Genomic DNA, 20,636 nt, shown 5'->3' with positions numbered 1-20,636 from the left:
TCCTTCTAGAAGAATTCACATCCTTCTTTTCTAGAACACCAAATTAGGTCACATTACTTGCATGATTCTTCTTTAGAAGCTGCTGGCAGAGGAAAAGAAAGTATTTGACAGTTCAGCAAGAGATGTTTGCTGGGTCACTTACATGGCTTCCTGCAGCATGCAAGACTTGATAAAAATACTAAGCTGAGTCTGTTAATTACACAGTGACTTTATAATCATCATGAAGTGGTGAATATTCCTTTGGTTCTCCATTTTAAATTTTAAAGAGAATTTTAAATTATGCTGCTTCCCCAAAACAGAACTTTCCAATCTTTGCATTTATTAAGCTAAATAACATTTTTTAAAAATCACTCTGAAGACAGAAGATAAATTGGGTTTTAATTGGCTTCCAGGTTCTCCAGTTTCCAGTGCAGAATTTCAGCAGTACATAGGAAGAGGTTTCTGATTCAAAGCCAAGTCTGCCAGAATCCCCATGATTCCCACACAGCAGAACTGTGCATTTGGAAATCCTACCACCTGGAACCCTCACCCCCACAGCTGCTTTGCTGTGAGCTCAGTGGTTCTGGCAAGCCCAAGAATTCCAGTTCCAGACAGGACTTTCCCAGTGGCCATGGAAGGGCTGCTTCCAGCTCCTGGGTCCACAGCTGAGTTCCAAGATTGTCCATGGTGGGGGAAAAGGAGTTCCCAGTGTCCCCCTTATCCCTCATCACTGGGATGCACAGGTGGTTTGGTTGGGTTTTTTTTTTACTGGATTCAGGTTTGTCCCAAGAAATTTCATGGCTGCATCTTGACTTGTCTCCCTGGCACTTCTGATATGCGATAAAACGTAAATAATCAATAAGCAGCAAATTTTATCTGCATAACAGGGTCCAGAACACTTTAGTGTTACTATGACGTTGTTCATATGATAAACCTGTCAATGTGAAGTTTGGAAATAAAGCAAAAAAGCAAACATAGTTAAAAAAAAAAAAAAGGAAGAAATAATACTTTAAAATTTCTAATTATTGTCACAAGTGTCTATTACTTAGATTTTTTTTAACACTTCCACAGTCTACAAAATGTAACAGGGTAAATGTTTGATTCAAGTCTTTCATTTTGTAGCAGTAAAATCACCGTGGTCACTATGACAAATTCCATTGGTTATTCTAAGGAAACACCTGATGTGCTCCATATTTTTTAAAGTCACTGAGAAAATTCAGAAAATATCTGTAGAAGCCAGAAGACCCCATTCCTAGCATAAGCTCTTATTGCTACTACCTGTGTATGAGAATTACCTATATATTTCTGTAGATTTCATACAAGTTCTATTGAATGTCTTTCAGATAAAGGTGAGGAATCCTGTGCAGAAACAAAGCAAGAGGCAAAAATCAGCTGCTACCAGCCAAGTACAGACAGCATTTATCTTTTATTACAACATGATTCTTGAAAATGCAACAAATGCCACTTTGGGGTCATCAGTCCACAGGAAAGAGACATCCTAGTCCAGGATCTCCTTAATCTCATCCTCTGCCAACAGGATACAGGTTAGTGCCCCACAGAAATCAGTGCTTGGAGGTGAGAGTCAGTGTGGAGGATACTCTGAAGATCTGTGGCAGCATGTTACTCAGCTGGTAAAACATTTCCTCAGAAATGGTCTGGAAAATAAACCAATACACAGGTTAAGCTTTGGCTTTTTGTAGTTTGGAAGAATTAAGTCTCTCTCAACTTTGTTTCTTGGTATTTAAGAGAATTGCTGCTGTTCAGAAGACAACTAAAATAATTTTCAAATTGTGTCTTATAATTCTACTGAATTCAGTTAAAAGATTGACCTAAAAATACTGCCTGCATATTTATTTGACATATCCATTTCCAGGAGATTTCTCATTCCAGGGATTGATTATTTCTGCCAAACATAAGCAGGACAGTGCTGCTTGTTATCTACAGGACTCCTGCTCTCTGCATTTCAGGACTAGATTCAACTTTGGAATTTATTTGTGGCTTCCTCCTTGCTCAGCAGCTTTCCACTTTGTCAAGAAATACATGTTACTCCTCTCCTAACGTAACTCTACTTTTACTGCTTTTTAGAACAAGCCTTGTGCTGTCCTTCTTTGGATATCTTCCTGTTTCTGAAGATCAGCCAGAACTCCAAATTAAATAATTTCAGAATCTAAATTAAACTAACTTAAAATACCTCGAGAAATTAATGTTTTTGTGGAAGCATGATGAGCTTCCTGCATTGCAGTTTTCCATGTCGTCAGACAATATGACTAATAAACAACTCAAGTTACGTAACACAAGGTTAGCCCATCAGAGTAATTAACAGCAAAAAAGTCTTTTTTTTAAAGGTTCATCATTTGTAAAGGTGAACTTCCCAGTGTGAAATTTTAGCATCCTCTCAGAAAATACTACTGGATATTCAAAAATATAAATCCACCCTTACTCCTCTTTTATAGGCAAGGAAACAAAACCAGATTGATTAAACTCACTCAAAAGGGGCAGGTAATAGCAAAAAACCCACAACTAGATGTGTTGACATGTGACTTTTTTCTACCAGCAGTCTCCTAGGTTGGATATGACTTTGGTTTCACTTACCTGTGGTACCAGGAATTGTACAGTCCGAGAAATTCCTCCATCCCATGAGGCCATTTCCATCATGAAACCTAGAAAACCAGCATTGACACTGTCTGGATTACCTGTGCAGTTACATGCCAGCAGTTACAGCATGAGCAGGCAGTGAGGGAGTTTTCACACACAAGTAGGGTTTGAACTGCCTTAATTAGGGATGCTCTCAACTGCCTTTAAATCAGACTTGGGCAATCTGAATGAAATGTAGAAAAATCTTATGAGGCGTTCTGCAGAATACCTACACTGAGGACAGAATAATCAGTCCTACTGTGCAGCACAGTGATACACAGCAGAAGTGAGGGTTTCTCCCAACAGTGTGCCAGGAATTACTTCCATGGCTTCCTTTCACTGAGAAACAGGGGTGACCCTCACTTTGGCCTCCCAATGTCTGAAGGAAGCCCAGAGGAAAGATGGAAAGAGACTCTTGTCAAGGGCCTGGAGTGACAGAACAAGAGGGAATGGTTTCACACTGACAGGGTGGAGGTTTAGATGGGATATGAGGAAGATATTGTTCCCTGTGAGGGTGGTGAGGCCCTGGCACAGGTTGTGCAAAGAAGCTGTGGCTGCCCCATCCCTGGCAGTGTCCAAGGCCAGGCTGGATGTGGTTCTGAGCAGCCTGGGATAGTGGAAGGTGTCCCTGCCCATGGCAGGGGGTTGGATTCTTCAAGGTGCCTTCCAATCCAAACCATTCTATGATTCTATGATAATACTGTAGGGAAACAGCTCAGCACTCATTTATTGCTCAAGTGATGAACTACCAAAGGCCACAGGAATCCTCTCGTGGCAAATAAGGATGCTCAGAAAAACACTTGTTTAATAGAAGTGGATGATATAGATGACATATCCATTGTGAACTACTAAAGGTCAACTACCATGAGAAGAGGTTTCTCAAGCAGGTGGTTAAAAGAAAGTGACTGGTTCAACTATTTAAGTGCAGCATACAAAAATGCAGAAAGTAAAAACATCACTGAGAAAGACAGAAAACCATGCTGAGTCATGAGGACTATTTTTTCCTAATATACAACCTAAACCTGCTGTCAGTGTGAAGCCATTGCCCCTTGTCCTATTACTCCAGGCCCTTGTCAAGAGTCTCCCTCCATCTTTCCTGTGGGCTCCCTTCAGGCACTGCAAAGGCACAGTGATGGCCCCCCAAAGCCTTCTCCTCTCCAGGCTGAACAATCCCAACTCTCTCAGCCTTTCCTCACAGCAGAGCTGCTCCAGCCCTTTAATGAGTTCATCTCACTGCTCTGGCCTGGCTCCCCAGATCCCACTGGAGCTCCACTCCCGTACCTTTGACGCACTTGAACACGAGCTCTGCCCTCTTCAGGCACCATGGAATGGTCATCTCCTAAAATGAAGAAATAAAAAGCCTCAATGCCCCACAGATCTAACCAGCAAAAATAGCAGTGAAATTATTAAAAGCAAACAATTTTTTTCCCTAGAACATAATTTTCAAGCAGCATTTGGGACCTAGTTTTCACAACATTCTAGGCAGGTGTACACGTCTTACAGGTGACTCTAAAAGCACCACCACTCCTTATTGCTTGCTAGGACAGCCAGTGTCAGAACAATACTATACATTTTTAAGCTGAGATGTTGAATAAAAATGCTGCCGAACCCACTGAAAACTGGGCTGTTCAATTCCCCTGTGGACCTCCAGGAAAAGTCTACTGTTCAACTGATAATTGTCAGGTTCATGCTTCAGCAAACCAAAGGCAGGCTCCTGACCACATCTTAATAACACAAGGATGACTCCTATCTGTTCTCGATTTTGTTTAAGGTTTCTTGGTGTACCCACAACCTTCAGTAAAAACTTCTCTCTAATACTGGAACTGGAAGAAGCTCTTCTTCCTTAAGATGCATTTATGGTAAGAGTGAGAACAAACAAAATTCATCTTCATCTGATGAGTTTCAGATATCAACAGCAAATCCTTACCTGAAGTTAAACAGCAAAACATGACATGAAAACCCCAGTGGTTTAAGATATGGTTACGAGCACTGGGCTAAATAATTTAAGTTTAAAGTTCATGAAATGTTTTTTTGGCTGTATGCTACAAAGCCAATTACACCATGATGATGTAATTCTATCAGAGACAGAATGACTCACTGCAAACACTTCTCAGAAAGAAGAAAACAGTATCGGTTTCTTTCTGCTGTACTCTTCAACATGAAGACGAGCACTCTCTACTCTGAATACAGGAATATAGATGTGGAAACCAATTTATCATTCCAAGTACCTTTTCAAACTTAAGCTTTACATAGCTTTCTATCCACTAAAGCCAGTCTGTGCAACACAGTGCAATCTGTTCTTATCAGAAAGCTTAATTTCAGGATTAACTAAAGATATTTGAGAGGCAAGGCGATCTAAGAATGCCCAGTGATAACACAACTGATAAACTGAATGTGTGGCTTCATCAAACAACTACTGAAAGCCAAAGTTATTCCTTAGGTGGGAGGATCTTCTGCCATTCCCCCAAAATACACTGTATGTTGAAAACAGGGTAAGTTTGAAATATCTTTTCATAAAGCTTTCATTATGTAAATCCCTGCAACCCTACATGCTGTTTCTAGGGTATACACCACATCAATCAGACAGAACAGTGCTGGACAAGCTCGGGTTTGTACGTTTTTTTGTTGTGGTTGCTTTTAGACTTTCTAAATTTTTAAGCATTCTGGAAGCAACACTTGGTATTTATTATAACTCATCTGCCCATGTGTGCTTTCTGTCACAAGTAATGTTTATTGTTGCTTTTGATCACTGCTCTGGCTTAGTAAAAAGCAAGTGACTAAGAAGAAAAGTTCTCTCTCAGGAGCACCTTGAGCAATCAGTGATGGGAACTGAGCCTAACAAGGACGGATCAACATAGCAGGATATGACACCATTCCTTGGACTATTTTAGAGGAACAGAGAGGTTAAATTTTGTGGGCACTCAGGGAAATAACAGAATGTTGCTCCATGCAAGCCACAAGAACTGAAAATGACATAGTAGTGATTCAGTTCTAATCCATCCTCACAAACTCATGAATTCACCATGTTACCAAGAGTTTTCTCTGCTGTGGAAATGATGGAGGATCAGCTAAGCACCAATTCAAAACACAGAGAAGGGCATAAGCAAGCAGAAAAGCAGCCAGCCAACCTCTTAGAGGGAGTTTTGGATAATAGCATTCAAGAAAGTTAAAAAAAAACCAAACACCTGGAACTTTGGGTGTTTTTCACTAGCAGAGAAGCTTAAACACTTTTTAGGATGCAATTATTTTGTCAAATTAAGATTTCTTCTATTCATTTAGGAAAAAAAAGGGAGGTGGGGAGACTGGTTTCACTGATTAGAAAGATATGCTGCAACCCTTTTGATTTTAATTTGTGACAGGCTCACTACATGGGGCTGCTTAGGGCTTTGGCCTTGGCAGAACCATGTCATAATCAGGTAATTAAAACAGTAAAGTCCACATACATCATGTGGGAAAAATATTTCAAGCCAAATTTCAATGGGTAATTTCAGTAAGAATTAGCAAGGTGTTTAAATAACAGAGGATCTGTGCAAATCCTAAACATTGGATGAGCAGATATAAATTTAAAGGCAGGAAACTCAGATGAGAAACATTTGAGGTCAATACACCCATCAGTAACCTGTCTATGGACATAAACTGTGTTCATAAATATTTGTTACACAGCTTACACTCATTACATTTCTACTTTTTAATTTTTTTTTTTTTAATTATGGTAAATAGAGGCAACTGGACTGAGATCACTAAAGCATCACATTTTTGTCACTGTTGCTGTGTGGATAAGAGCAATATTGAAACTACCAAGGGAGGGTGCCAGCTCTGGCATTTTTAGCAGTGCCTTGCAGTTAGAGCCATTTCATTCCCCAGTTTAAAGCAGATTCCAGTGATCAGACAGTAACACCTCACTTGTCCTGAAATCAAACTTGCCTGCTTTTGCCTTTCTCAGGTATCAAATGCAGTTTCTTTTCCTCATTTAACTTAATGATCAGACCAGAGAGATCTGTTTTGGTTGTTCTTGCCATAAGAAAAACAAAGGAAAACAGAATTCTTTATTTTTTTTCATAGAAATAATAATGAAATCTAATGGCTTCATTGAGATCAATACAGTCAAACTGACAGAGAGGAGGTTTAGATGGGATATGAGGAAGAAATTGTTCCCTGTGAGGGTGGTGAGGCCCTGGCACAGGTTGTCCAGAGAAGCTGTGCCTGCTCCATCCTTGGAAATATTCCAGGAAAGGTTGGAGGGGGCTTGGAGCAACCTGGGATAGTGGAAGGTGTCCCTGCCCTAGGCAGGTGATGGGACAGGATGAGCTTTTAAGGTCCCTTCCAACCCAAAGCAGTCCGTGATACTGTGATTACTTTTGTGAGGTCATATAAACACCACTCTTCCATCTGCATTAGGAGAAAATCTTTGGGAAAAGCACAGAGAACACTGCTAATGAATGCCTGTCCCAGGGAAGCATGGAAACCTCTCTGCAGCTGGGCTCCTGGTTAACCACCTCACAAAAATGTTCTTCTGTAGGTGGTAAATGCAGAGTCAGAACTGCGGCTGCCAAAGGCACCGAGTTCAGGGTAACTTTCAGAAATCTGTCATTACTCACTCTTCCCTCGACAAGGAGCTACAGATTTGTGTGTTTCAAATCAGGTCAGCCAGCTGCCAAGCACTGTAATAAGCAAGCTGCTAATCCAAGTCATCCAAAGCAGCTGTGCCTAAACACACACTTACCATCCAGCTAACCTTCTGCAGAGACTTACAGCTTAATACAAAAGGTAAATTGTTTTACCAGGACCTTTTAAGAATCCAGCACTAGACAAGAAGATAATTCTTCAGTTTCACACATCTCAAGGCATGTTGAACGCTTGGTCGTGTGTTTTATTTGAACTTTAAAATACAGATATGCAAACAGAAGCTAAAACTAACCATGTTTAAAGGAAACAAAAAAACAGAAGAAGAATATAATCAGGTGGCACCCTGATTAAGAAAAAGGTCAATATATTTAATAAATTTCAGAAACACAGCAACTGGGTCCCATGAGTGACCCAGGCTGCTGTCCTGCATGTTGATTACTTGCATTTGTGCCCAAAAAAGGTTCCAGTACAAGAGATGAAAAATTTCAGATATAATCTCATCTGTTCCTAAAAGTCTACTTTTACGTAGGGAAACACATCCTTTAGAACCTTGATTATTGGCTGTTTTTTACCTTTATCATTCCTTGCTTTTCATAATTATAGATTCTGATCCTGCAAAAATGGGTCACTTCTACTGTGTTCCAGTTAAATTCTTTTATAACACCAGTCACTGTTAAAGGTAATCACTGGTGAGCATTCATCTTGCTGTGAGTCAGCCACTTTCCATGAAGTAAAGGCAGTATTGAATTTACAAGTGAAAAATCAAAGGGTTATTTAAAATAAACTCCTCCAATAGACTAATTGTTACTGACATCCTTGCATGGGTGACAGAATTATCTTCTTTTTCTCATTTCTTTAGGTTTACAGCCTTTCCAGCTCCTCAGGATATGAGGCACTGGGCTGTACTCCCTGCCCATGGCTTCTTCCCCTGCCTTCTCACCTCTTTTCTTCTCTGTGAGCCAGCTGTGACAGCGAAAAGAGGCTGCTAATAGTTTTAAATTGCTGTGCACTGAGAAATGTTACAGCTGATTGAGAGACAAGCCCTACATCAGAGTCCCTCTACAGAAGAAAATACAAAACTCAGCACAGTAAGTTAGAACACAAGGAGCATCAGCAATATGCTGCCTCTTGCCCAGCCAGTATTTGAGGGGACTTAGGGAGGAAAGGGCGACAGAAATTAGGCAGTGAAGGAGGAGACAGTTCAAAGTGAAGGTGAAATTTGGTTGCTCCTGTGTAGGGCTGAGGTGGTAGAACATTTACAGAAGGTAAAGGTGGTGGTTAGATTCACAGAATTCTAAGCCAAGCTTTGCCAGTTCTGCTGCTCTCAAAACTCAAGTTTTAATGTTTTACAGCTACTGATAATTAAAAGTGGGGATCTGGTATCACTACTGCATCAGCAACTCTGAAGGTAGAGTTTCTAAGCAAGAGCTTCCAGTTGTGTAGTTCCATCTTTTATTAATACTTGTACACCTGCAGTGAGCTGGATCCAGGAAGTGAATTGCCCAAAAGGATGGGTGGAAATAAAAACTTCGAGTGATTCAGCTGGATGAGATGTTTTCAATTGGTCCAGCTCCTTAATTTGGGTCACCATGTAGATACAAGTGCTATGTGGTGTGGCAGAAGCCTATGAGTGAGAAAAACCTTCCCACTTGGCCTAAATCAGCATGAAACACCCCCTTTGCAAAAATCCAAGGATATAAAACCAGCCCAAATGTGTCCATTCACTTACTTCTGACATCTCATGCACCAGCAGGAGGGGAATGCTGATGGTGGTGATGTCGTGTGTGCAGCAGACCTTGAGGATGTTCCTGAGCCCCATGATGGCCGGGTCCCGAGCGGTGACGTTCACGGACCTGATGTTGTCATCCACGCACAGGTGAAAGGCAACGTGGATTTCTGAGAGGTTGGAGTGCCGTGTGATGTAGAACTCTCCTGCACAACAAGGAAAACCAGGAAGGCAAGAAATCATGGTAGTGATCTGTGCTGAAATCCAATTGTTTGGCAATGTAAGAAAGATAAGAGGAAAATACAAATGTATAGCAGAGATGAGGGCATACACAGGAGATCTAAAATCTCTTGGACTGTCACTGTTATACATCCATCCCACACTCCCTCCACTGCTTTGATGGGTTCCACTGGCATCATGGCCACATGGTGTAATAAACCATAACGCTGCCAGTACAGGATATGACCTCTATATAGCACAAAACAGAAAAACAAACCCAGAGGAGGTGCAATACTCAAAATACACAATGCAAGCACGGAATTGCAGACAGATGTGGGAGGCGGAAAGGCCAAAAAAGGATGGGCTCAAATAAAGGATGCACAGAGCCTGTGGAAAAAGATAGTGGGTTATACAACAACTGAGATAGGGCACTAGAACACAAAGGGATCAGTGACCATTAGAATTTAAAATAATTCAGAGTAGTGAGAAGGTGAGTTACTTGGTTGTTTGAAAAAAGTAACCAAGACATCTTGTTGGGGGTATTTTTAGACTTGGTATTAATTTATCGAAGGTGAGAGGCAGTGAAATCCAGGTCTCTCCATCATTCCTTTGCACTGGAGATCTAAAGTCTACAGTACAGTCAAGGAAAAAGCAGGAGTGCAAAGCCCCCACCGTTTCAGTCAACAAATAAACATCTTCCTTCAAACCTATTCCCACTGACCACTGAAGTTAAGATCCTTTCTTTGAACTGGAACAGCTGCAGAATGGGTCTGTACTCCTTCTGGATGACTGCTAAGGAGGCAGGAATCCCCAGCAGTGACCATCTACAAGCAGTAACAGACAGGCCACTGCTGGAAGACACACCTGGATTTATCTGGTCCAACTTGATTTATAGTCCACTCCCACTAACAATATTTAAGGCAGTCATGAAATCAATTTTAATAAGCCCTCACTCAACCATGGGTTGTATGGCCTTAATTCCTCTCCCCTCCCCCTGCATGTTTATCTTCGAATTCCACAGCAGCTTTCCTTACTAAACATCACAATATACACAGAAGGTATTTTCCCTGAGAGAAGGATTTCTCAAAGATAAAAAATCCACTCAAAAATGCTTTTCTGTACCACAACAGTGATATACGTATGGCCATTTTCAAAAATAAAATTAGCTGCTAGTATTGAAGTTTCACCTTTTCCCCAGGATGCTCGGAGATCTTTTTTTTTTTCACCCTCAAATTCCAAAAGGAAATTTTAGGCAAAGAGATGTGATGCAGTGGTGAAGCTGGGAATAGAAACCAGATGTCCTGACACCCAGTTCTCTGCCTCAGCCACAGGAACATCCTTCTCCTCTGATTGAGGTCAGCTTGGGTTCAGTTTATAATTTATGTTCTGACTCTAGAGCTAAAAATGTGGATGTATGAAACACAATTTGCTTCAGGAAGAGGGGGTCAGTGCTACACAACTCACCCGGCAAAATGTTCGACTGGTTTCGTTCGATATTCTTCACTTTATCTTCATTCCCACTGATTTTGTTTTCTGTGGATGAACACACAGAAAAAATATTAATCATATCCTCTATTAACTTGGGCATGGAAAGATTCATGTACTGATATCTGGCTTGAATTTTGACGATGAAGTTACCATAAAGTCCTCAAAATGCAAGCGGGATGGGTAAAAGTGTTTTTCCTGTCTTCAACACACCCCAAACTGAATCCTACCTCAAATCACTGCCCTTCTTACTTACTATCCCATGATATTTCTTCATTTGGACAAAAGCAAACATGATATTCTCAGACATAAAAAGAAACTTTGGAAATTGCCCCCACAACCACGTAGTATCTTGCAATTTCTCTTTCAATAATGTAATAAATTAAAACAAATTTGTTCCTAAGAGATTTACATAAATAAGCAGTATAAAAGCAGCTTTCATCATTTCCCTCGAGATCCAGCAATGCACAGGTTCTAAAGGGAACTTGTTTTTCTGTGTACTCGTATTTGGGCACGTTCCTGATGCATTTAAATCACATAAGTAGCTCTTTGCAGGGAAAACAAAGTTTCGTGGTGTACAACTGCACTACCTAAACACCATGTGGTCAGAGTATTTCCCAGCCATTTGCAAACACAACTGCAAGGAAAACCATTCCCAAAGCTTTGATCAGCACTAAAAAGCTAAGTACACATTTAGGCAATTTGTTATTTGGTTTTCAGCATTCACTTTAAAGGAAGGGGGGAAGTTGTAAACTCCTTTTCTGCAATTTTTAAAGATTTAAATGTAAATGGCAATAAAAAGGTAAAGACAAATACAGTTTGTGCTGCTACAGGCAGTTTAGGAAAGCAGAATGGCCTGATGTATTTCCCATGCTGTTAAAATGTGACTTTGACATGTTGATTCATTTTAAAGGAGCAGCAAAGACACCACCCGAACATCACATTCTCTGTGTCAATTTCATGCAGAGTTTCTTGATGAACCCAACACTCCATTTTTCAGATGAAATAATTACAGAAGAGTGGCATCAACTCTGTCCTGCCCACAAAGATCCAGCTGACCGCTGTTCTATTTCAAGGAGGGTAATTTCGGTTGTCACTGACCGTGGTGTCTTTTTGTCTTGCTGCTACGCTGTGCTCTGGCCTTAAGTACAACCTTCTGGACAATTTCAAGTTGTTCTTGGATTCCAGGAAAATGGAAATCCGTGCATTCTTGGCAAACAGTTGCGAAATCTAGGAAAAAAATAAGATTGAAATGCATGTCCTGAGGTTGTGCTCTGTAACATTATGTAATTCTACTCTACTGATCAAGTAAATCCAGCTATAAAGGCAAACTCTCCAAAAGCAGATAAAGCCCTACTGGACTCCTCTTCCAGAATTTACTGAGGATTATATCTGCATTAATTGTGACATGGTCCCATACATTCCCCTCTACTTTGACTGCAGGATCTAGTTGGTGGCTAGAAGATGCAATTTTGTGTTTAATGGCATTGTTTAAATGTCCGCCTTCTCTCATCACCTAAAATTTAGCATAAAACCAGTTTTTCTCCTTTTGTTATTCATTTAAATATTTAAATAGTCAAAAAAGGATCTGCAAAATAAATACAAGTACAAAATAATACTGTTACAATTAAACAACTTGGAAACCATCAACACTACAAATGCAACTGCAGTTTTTCCTGGTACACTTCACTCTCCTTCTTGCTACAAGCCTGATTCCAACTGTTTCCAGGAAATATCAAACACCACATGACATTTTTTAAATGGCATGCAAGAATAATGACAAGTAATAGTCAAAAAAAAAAGACATTCCAAGTGTGAGTATTCTGGTATTAAACTTCAAGACGGAGGTGGGAAAGTCAAACAGGAATAAACAGAAGTTTCATTGGTTAACCTTGATAGAAAACACCATCATAGTACCCACTTACTCAAAAGACATGCACTTAAAATGGCTATTAATCAAACTTTCCAGGAGCAGGGAAGTCATATTCCTATTGTTCATTTTTAATGCAATTCACAGTATCAAAAGCACATGGTATTTTTTGTATGTTTTCCTATCACTTTTAAATCTGGGCACATTTCTTTTTCATTTTTGCAGATAGGTTCTGTGTGATAATCTGGTATTTAAGAGTTAGAAACTCCTATAATGAATTTCTCTAATTCAATATTGAAGGGTCCTCTTCAATACTGATTTTTGTTACTCAGACACAAAATGTAGGGAAGAGATGAGAGAGAACAGCACAACACTATCCCCCATCCTCATCCATATCTTTTTGCATTTGTTACCCTTTAGCAATACCATATCCAAAACATGAGTGCCTCCACTGAATTTTAATTTTACAAAGAATATTTTTCTATGAGAGAAGACAAGATTTGATTCTCATTTATTATTTTATTAATTTTCCCTGACATGACACCTCCCATTAGAAGGCTCACCTCTTTTGATGCCGCTGTACGAGCTGATCCTGTTATCCACCAGTAACACCAGGCCACAGAGGGAAGTTGAGTAGAGGGACATTGCAGTCTGAAGCCTGTGCAGCTTCACCCCACTGCGGTGATTGCGCTTGTGTTTGCAGAAATCCAACATGTCAGCTCTCAGCAGCCTCAGGTTGTGCATGGTCTTCAGCTGAGCTCCTGCACAGAGCACACATGGCTTGAAATGCAAGGACACAAAGTGCTTCCCTAAAGATCTGTAAGGGAGCTGTAACCAGTAACACCCAGAGGAAGTTCTTAGCCACACGCTGTTTTACAGACACATTAGCAATCTGCAAAGTAGCAATGAGAACACAGTGTTTTCACAAAGTGAGGCTTGTCCATGCCTGAAATGAGCCTTGTTCCCATTGCAGAATCACAGAATTATTAAGGTTGGAAAAGACTTCCAAAATCAAGTCCCACCTGTGCCCAATCCCCACCTTGTCACCAGCCCAGAGCACTGAGTGCCCCATCCAGGCACTCAGTGGGATGAGGACTCCAAACCTCCCAGGGCAGCCCCTTCCAACCATTTCTGTGAAGAAATTCTTCCTGAGGAATACTGCAGGGCTAGGGAGGAAATACTGATATAGTGGGGTATCCTTCCCCACCCTCCCCAGAACCACTCCACAAGCCCAGGAACTCCTGCTAGGCCTTAGCAATGAGCTGGGTGCTGAGGCATCCCTTGGCCATCCCAGGAACTGCGCCATGGCTGAAGTGGGAGCTCCATGGAGGGGAAAGGATCATCAGTCAGCCCCTCACAGCCTGGAAACATCTCCTACCTCACCCATGGCCCAAGGAGAACAGAACCATTTGGAAGTTTTGGAAACTCCAGCAATCCAACCTGAGGATGAACATTTTCCAAATGACTCAAGGCAAGCATCTTATGACCCTAGGGACAGTGGTCCTAAGGGATATCCTTGGAGCTTTCCTGCACCACAGAAGGCTGCAACAGCATCTCTCTCTGACAGAGATGCCTCTCAGAGCCTGAAAACTCCCAAATCCTTGTGATACGAGGATTGTTGCTGCCCATCACTGCCTAAATCATTTTAGATTTGGTTATAATCCAGTTTTCCTCTCCGTGTTTTATCTATATAGTAATAGAGTGAACCCTGCCTTTGAATTTTTTGGCTCTTCTGCAAATTTGTATCAAACCTGCTTCGGCTAGTGCCTTTGCTGGTGATTTTTTAAGTGACCTAAACCACTCCTGCACAACATAACATGGTCAAAACAGCACAAGAAGATTCTACTGCACAAACAAAAATACAAATTGCAAGTACCTATTCTGCTGTCAACTGATCGTGGGAAGTGAATTTTGTAAACACATTTTTCTACCAAATGTAAGAAAAGTCAAAGCATCATTTTTATGCAATATATGTTTTGCTGTTGCTGTGCTTTTTTACGTGAGTCACCCAACCAAAATGGATTTAAATTTGCTTTTAGAATGTTTTCCATTAAGATATCCACCTATTTCAGACATTGCTTGATACACTTTATGCTGTTCTCTTTCACATGTAAAGAACAAACACAAAACAACTCCAAACTATGGATTATACGCATTGAGAGTTAAATACTGTAAATAATACATGCCCTGGACACATTATTATTACCTGCTGTTATTTGGTTTACTCCACTTACCTAAGTGAATAGTAAAACTTTCTTCTAACAGCCTTTGCTCTTCATAGATTCTCCCATTCCCTTCCACAGATTCCCTCAGCTGGCTGGGCTGAACCTTAATTTCATCACTAAAATAATGAGAAAAGTACCAAAAAATTAATCCTAATTTTTATTCAGGACCAACAACTTTGGGAAAGTTATCCCAAGTTTTCTCAGCTGGTCTGTGGAAACCAGGAGACCAAACCTATGAGCATGAGCTCCACACGTGAGGTTTCACCTTTACCTTCCTGGCAGCAGGAAGAGGAGACTCCACTGTTAGATTTACATTACTTGGCCCATTTGTAAAGCATTCCAAGACTGAGAAATAAAAATAAATCACAGTACCCAGTTATAACAGAGTAAGAATGTAGGAATAAAAGGAAAACAAGAAGAATTCTCCTCAGCCTATTTACAACAAAACCTTATTTATGAGGTTACTAGATAAAGTGTTTCTTTTCTCCTTCCCACACAAAATGGGAGATTAAAAACCACCTTATCAAATGTTCCACAGTGTTCAAACTACCAGGAAACATTTCAGGTATCAGTTTTATTTTTTTCCCTAAATTCAGCTTTCTGGTAGTGATACAACAAATACTGTTCCTAATACATCAGCATCTCTCCAATTTGTTTCTGCATTAGTGAGAAGTTTCTCTGTTTTCGAAGTGCCTCACTTCCAAAAATCTTTTATAAACTTGCAAGCAGTTCTACTGACTTCAACGGCCAAGTAACATTGTACTAGTGATAAAGAGTAAGGATCCCACGCAATTTACAAATTCTAATTTCCCTACCATTTCCTCAAACAGAGGAAAGCTTCTCATTCAATTCTCTCCACAAGCAGTCACACTAAAAAAATCCATTTTTCAGCTGTCCAGTGACATAAACATAGGAAAAGAAAAGAGGCTTGTTAATTTGAACCATTCTTACCATTTTCTTAAAGTATCATTATTCTCCAGAACATGCTTAGGTGGTAAGAGAAAGCCTTGTGAAACAGTGTTAAAGACAGACATAGGAAAGAAAGGCAAAATAGGAGGAAATTCCACTCATGTCAAGTTGTACTTTAGAGCATTACAACACTTTCTGGTACAGAGAGGTTGTAGCATCACACAATGAAGAAACTCCTAAAATTACACATATTTATTTATGATGGTCTATTTGCCTTTGGTATGGTTTGTAAATATATAAATTATTTATAGATATGATTGTATCATAATAAATAGGACTATAGTATCCTATTTAAAAGATTATGTAAATGCAAATCCTTCGAACTATTTCAGCTGGAATTAAGCATCACAGAAGAATTAAATACCTGACTGAGCTGTTGTTGGGATTCTTTAGGTCCTGATGAAGCTTTATCACCCACTCCTGATATTCCTGCTTCTGGATAGCAGTAGTCTGTTTCAATTCATTGGTCCATTTGTTCTCCAAATCCTGACAGGAGAGCAGTGATAATTTGAGTGGTGGGGGTGTTCTTTTTAAGGTGATTATGTGCATGACATATTCTAGTTACCTGCTGAGACTCAAAATGCTGAGCTGCTAAGGAATTCACATCCTGGTCAGACAGTGACTTCCCAAGCTCCTGCATCACCTTATCCATTTCAGCTCCTTGCCTGAAAGAGAAGCAAACAGAGATTTCAGAAGACTGGCAGCAGAACACCCTTTGCTGTGATACAACAACAAACTTGGTTGTTTGTCGCTGACAAAATAAACAGTCACAGATTTAGCAATGAAAATCCACAAACAAACTGGAGTTAAGGGTCAGGGATTCAAGTCAGCTGTAAACAGAACACTACTTACCCTCATTTGGGACAGCCTCAGCTGCCACCAGCATAGGGATGTGATAAATTCCAACAGATACATAAATTCCTGCAGAGTCAATACACAGCTACATCGCACCTGAGCTCTACAACAATACTGTTCTTTCCTCTGTATCCACACTTGAGAAGAGGCAATGAGCAGCAAAAAGATTTGCTAACACCTTACTGGCAACATTGACCCCCAAACTAGAAATACATACAATTCAGTCCAGAAGAAACCACAGTATGAACTGATTATGCACTGTCTAAGGTGAGCTTAAACACAGCTCAAGAGGAATGTTGCCACTGAGAATGCTAAACCAGACCGACTGAAACTACGCTGGCACAAAAAGAAAAATCCACATTCAACGTGTTCCCTCTTGTGGATAAAGGAGTCACCTGCAGCTATACAAGCTTATTCCAAAACTCAAACTAAACACTTTCTGGAAATCAAGATTTATATTCTCCTCAGTCACTGAATATAATAGAAGGCCATCAATATAAGGTAGCTGACCCTAATGACATCATAAAATTATGGAATGGTTTGGGCTGGAAAGGACATAAATGTTCATTTCATTCCAACCCCTACTGTGGGCAGGGACACCTTTCACCAGACCAGGTTGCTCAGAGCCCCATCCAACCTGGCCTTGGACACTTCTAGGGATGGGGCAGCCACAGACTCTCTGGGTAACCTGTGCCAGGGCCTCACCACACCCTGAAGTAAAGAATTTTGGTCCTAACATCCAATCTAAATTTCCACTCTTTCAGTTTGAAGCCATTTCCCCTTGCCTGATCTCTACCCACTCTTGTGCCAGCCAAGTGTTTTATGACTTTGGGTTTACACAGGCAAATTCAAGCTACACACATTGTCCTATGAGTTAACACACCCAGTGGCAGGTACCCCTACTTAATAAGAGAGAGGAAAACTTAAAAAAAAAAAATGTAATACCTTTCACGTAGCTTTTTCAGTTCCACATCCCTTTCACTTATTAATTCTGAGATGCTAACAAAATAATTGTGTTCCAGGTTCAACAGCATTTCAGAAGCTGGAGAATGGATCAGATCATGATAAACATCTGCAAAATCTTCATCCCAGCTGGTTTCTTCAGGTTTGGCATGTTCTAATGTTGTCTAAAGAAAAGGTAAGAGATTTTACAGGATAAGATACTTCTTAGGACATATAAAGATCCCTTATAATGGTGGGATAAAACCATGGGAGGCCACATACAGCCTTTACCATACATAAATTATCTTCCCTAATTTAACCTTTCTGCATTCTACTTTAGCTCTCAATTTTCTCCTCTCCCATTTTTTCTCTTTCAAAGCAACTAAAGTCAGAATCATTTAGGCTTGGACTACAGCGAGGAATTACCAATTTTCACAAAATACCAGCTTGGAAAGAATAGCAATATCCACAATAATATTTGCATCTGATGAATTTTAGATAAGGCCCAAAAGACCAGCTGTGCAAACAAAAATGCTTTGCTAGTAAGGATGACTAACCTCTGATGTCACTAAGAATTTGATCAACAACACTGATTTAAGAAAAGCTATTTTTATTGAATAAAGAATGGCCCAAGAATGCCAGTTTTGCAAGCTTTTTATGGAATTTTTCACATTTTTCTATATTTCATGAGAAGTAAATTCAATTCCTATAAACTTTTCCTCAAAGACTGCATGTTTCTCATTTTTTTTTCTCTTCATTAGGACTCCTCCAGTTCTTTTGCACTCCACTGTTTTTAAGATCCCATGTGAAACTGGAAACATTATTCTAATTAAAGCCTCATCCTTCCTAAATAATGTGAAATAGTCATATGAACTCAAAAAATGAACTGAAAAGTGTCTCTCAACTGTACACTTTCTCCTTCTAGCTTTAATTGCCGTTACTGAGGTTTAGGATAGGAGTGTCACTTCATTATTTCTTGCTTTAATTCTAAGCCACTATAAGCCTTATACCTATTTTTTGTTTATCAATTGTTAAATGAACAAACAGTTTGCCTCTCTGTTTTCTATCCTTTTACTCTATTAAATTCAAGAAAAATCTGACTAAGAACTTTTAGGATGAAGACATAATGCTCGCTTTCAGATAAAAAGAGAAAACTGCAAGAATTGCAATGAAATTTAGTGTAATATTTCATGCTCACAACTGTGATTGCACACACACACTCTCTCTCACAAAGCAAGCCTTGAACATTAACTTTCCAGCCTTTGTCTTACCTCTCTATAAGCTTTAGCCCAAGTATCTGCCAGCTGGTTGATGTCTACTTTTCCTGATTTCACTGCTTCCAGAGCCACTTCAGCTTCTCTGTCATAATCTTTAATAGTTTCCTCTTCTACAAATTTACTAAGAGACTGCTTCAGGTCTATTAAAGAAGAAAAAAACAGTCTATCAACAGAACACATCAGTAATCACCGAGGAAACTTGTAAGTAAAGTTTTACACCTGAAACCCTTTCCCTTGCTAGCACTTGCTAGCCCTGACAATAATTTTCTCTGATGTTTTGGTGTTTAAAAACCAATTTTGTAAACACCGTTCCAGTAAAACACTCTTATTTTGGTATCTTAGAGCAAGCTTTAAGACACTTGTGGACAAGGATACATGAGATTAATTTAAGAAATCAATTCACACCGTTTTCTATAAAGCATGGCAGGTTGTGCAGAACCATCAGACGTCCATGCAAATGGCTGATATTCTCTTGCACAGGGAATTTGAGAGGCACGGTAAGCACCAAATGTTCATTTCCAGCACTGAATTTGTACACAAAGTCTCTCTCTCTAGTTAAAGTTTTTCCTTTATTAGGCTTCATCCTCTTGAGTTTGTTTTCTGCAATAGAAATGAAAGTAACAAGAAAGTAAAAATAATTATTTTTGTAAACTAAGAAGTAAAAAATGGTAATGAAAAGCCATGGCTTTGCTAATAATTAACAGAGAAAAATACTTAACCCCCCCAAATGTTCATAGATACTCAGTTTTGACTTCCGAATACATGCATCTGGAACTGAATAAATACCAGTTTCCAAAATATCAAGTACTTCTAAAATGCATTTGAGTGTGTCAATATATACATTTGGGTAATTGCTCTTAAAAATTACAGCGTAAATCTTCTGACTTAAAAGCAGAACCAGGGCAGAGGGGAGTCCTGATAAATAGAAAATTAACTGAAACACCCTGACTTCTGTCACGGATGCCTCAAAAGCTGAAATCCTGCAGAGTGCATAGAGTTTTTATTTCCTCCTTTCTGCAGGTGCAAGGCCTGGGCAGTGGGGGAGCAGATGTTTGCAACGATTTTTAGAAAGAGCTGATTTTGTCCTTCTGTAGCCTGTATTTAAAAAAAAGCTAAAAGAGATGCAAGGGAGCTGTGTACAGAGTGAAAATACAGGCTGGGATAGCTGTGCTGGTATTTTTCCCCTCCACAGGGCTCTTCTGCTCATTTACATCCCTCTGTTTTGAACATCACCTGCAAAGCTGGACACATTGCTCCAGCCGAACCCTCCCAGTGCTAAAAACCACACCCCGAGGAGAAGAAAAAACAATAAAGATAAAAAATTCTACAGCAGAATTCACGGGGGTGTGGGGGTGTTTCGGTGCGGGTTTTTCTGTGAACAAACATACGTGTTAGACACAGATGAAACAAGTCAGTTTCAAAACATCTCAGGACAACCAATATTGATGCGAGGCGGCGTCCCGGCCTCCCTGGGAGTGGGATTCAAAGGGAAATCCTGGGAAACACAAACCCCACCACGCTCTTTCTACTGCCGCCCGATGCAGCGAGGAGGTGGGGAGGAAGCTGATGGAGAGGGAGAGGGGGACAAACCCCCCCGTTCCAAAGAGGACCTCCTGCTCCTGAAATCGCAGGCTGGAAGCCGGCAGGACACGGCCTGCGGGACCCCATCCGCCCCCTCCCGCCGCGGGGAGCTCCCGGTGTCCGCATTCCCTCCGCGGGCACCGGGAGCGGGCCGGTGCCGTCCCGACTCACCTGTCCCCGGGCGGGCAGCCGCGGGTTAACGGGGCCGCGGGCAAGGGGGAGCCGGGATGTTCCGCCTACCCGCGCCC

General features: G+C 40.5%; 1 protein-coding gene across 2 annotated transcripts; it reads right to left on the bottom strand.

The window, feature by feature from the left end:
- Window positions 1–1,397: 1,397 nt before the first annotated feature.
- Window positions 1,398–20,635, bottom strand: FERRY3 (FERRY endosomal RAB5 effector complex subunit 3). Of its 2 annotated transcripts, none has more exons than XM_066183783.1 (14): window positions 20,560–20,635; window positions 19,213–19,407; window positions 18,802–18,947; window positions 17,534–17,715; window positions 16,299–16,398; window positions 16,098–16,219; window positions 14,774–14,880; window positions 13,103–13,300; window positions 11,771–11,899; window positions 10,649–10,717; window positions 8,969–9,171; window positions 3,895–3,952; window positions 2,572–2,639; window positions 1,398–1,634 (listed from the first exon to the last, which is right to left on the bottom strand). In XM_066183783.1, exons 2-14 carry the CDS (start codon window positions 19,388–19,390, stop codon window positions 1,542–1,544), a joined length of 1,653 nt encoding a protein of 550 aa, XP_066039880.1. In that variant the 5' UTR covers window positions 19,391–19,407; window positions 20,560–20,635; the 3' UTR covers window positions 1,398–1,541. The 2 variants fall into 2 exon arrangements, with proteins under 2 accessions (XP_066039880.1, XP_066039881.1); XM_066183784.1 differs by lacking the exon at window positions 20,560–20,635 and adding an exon at window positions 20,196–20,216.
- Window position 20,636: the final 1 nt, after the last annotated feature.

This window comes from Chamaea fasciata, unplaced genomic scaffold (genome assembly GCF_029207755.1).
Source record: "Chamaea fasciata isolate MVZ Bird 193981 ecotype frontalis unplaced genomic scaffold, bChaFas1.0.hap1 SCAF_5, whole genome shotgun sequence".
Taxonomy (NCBI): Eukaryota; Metazoa; Chordata; class Aves; order Passeriformes; family Sylviidae; genus Chamaea; species Chamaea fasciata.
Note: the sequence above shows the minus strand (reverse complement) of the source record. Positions and strands in the feature narration are given on the sequence as shown.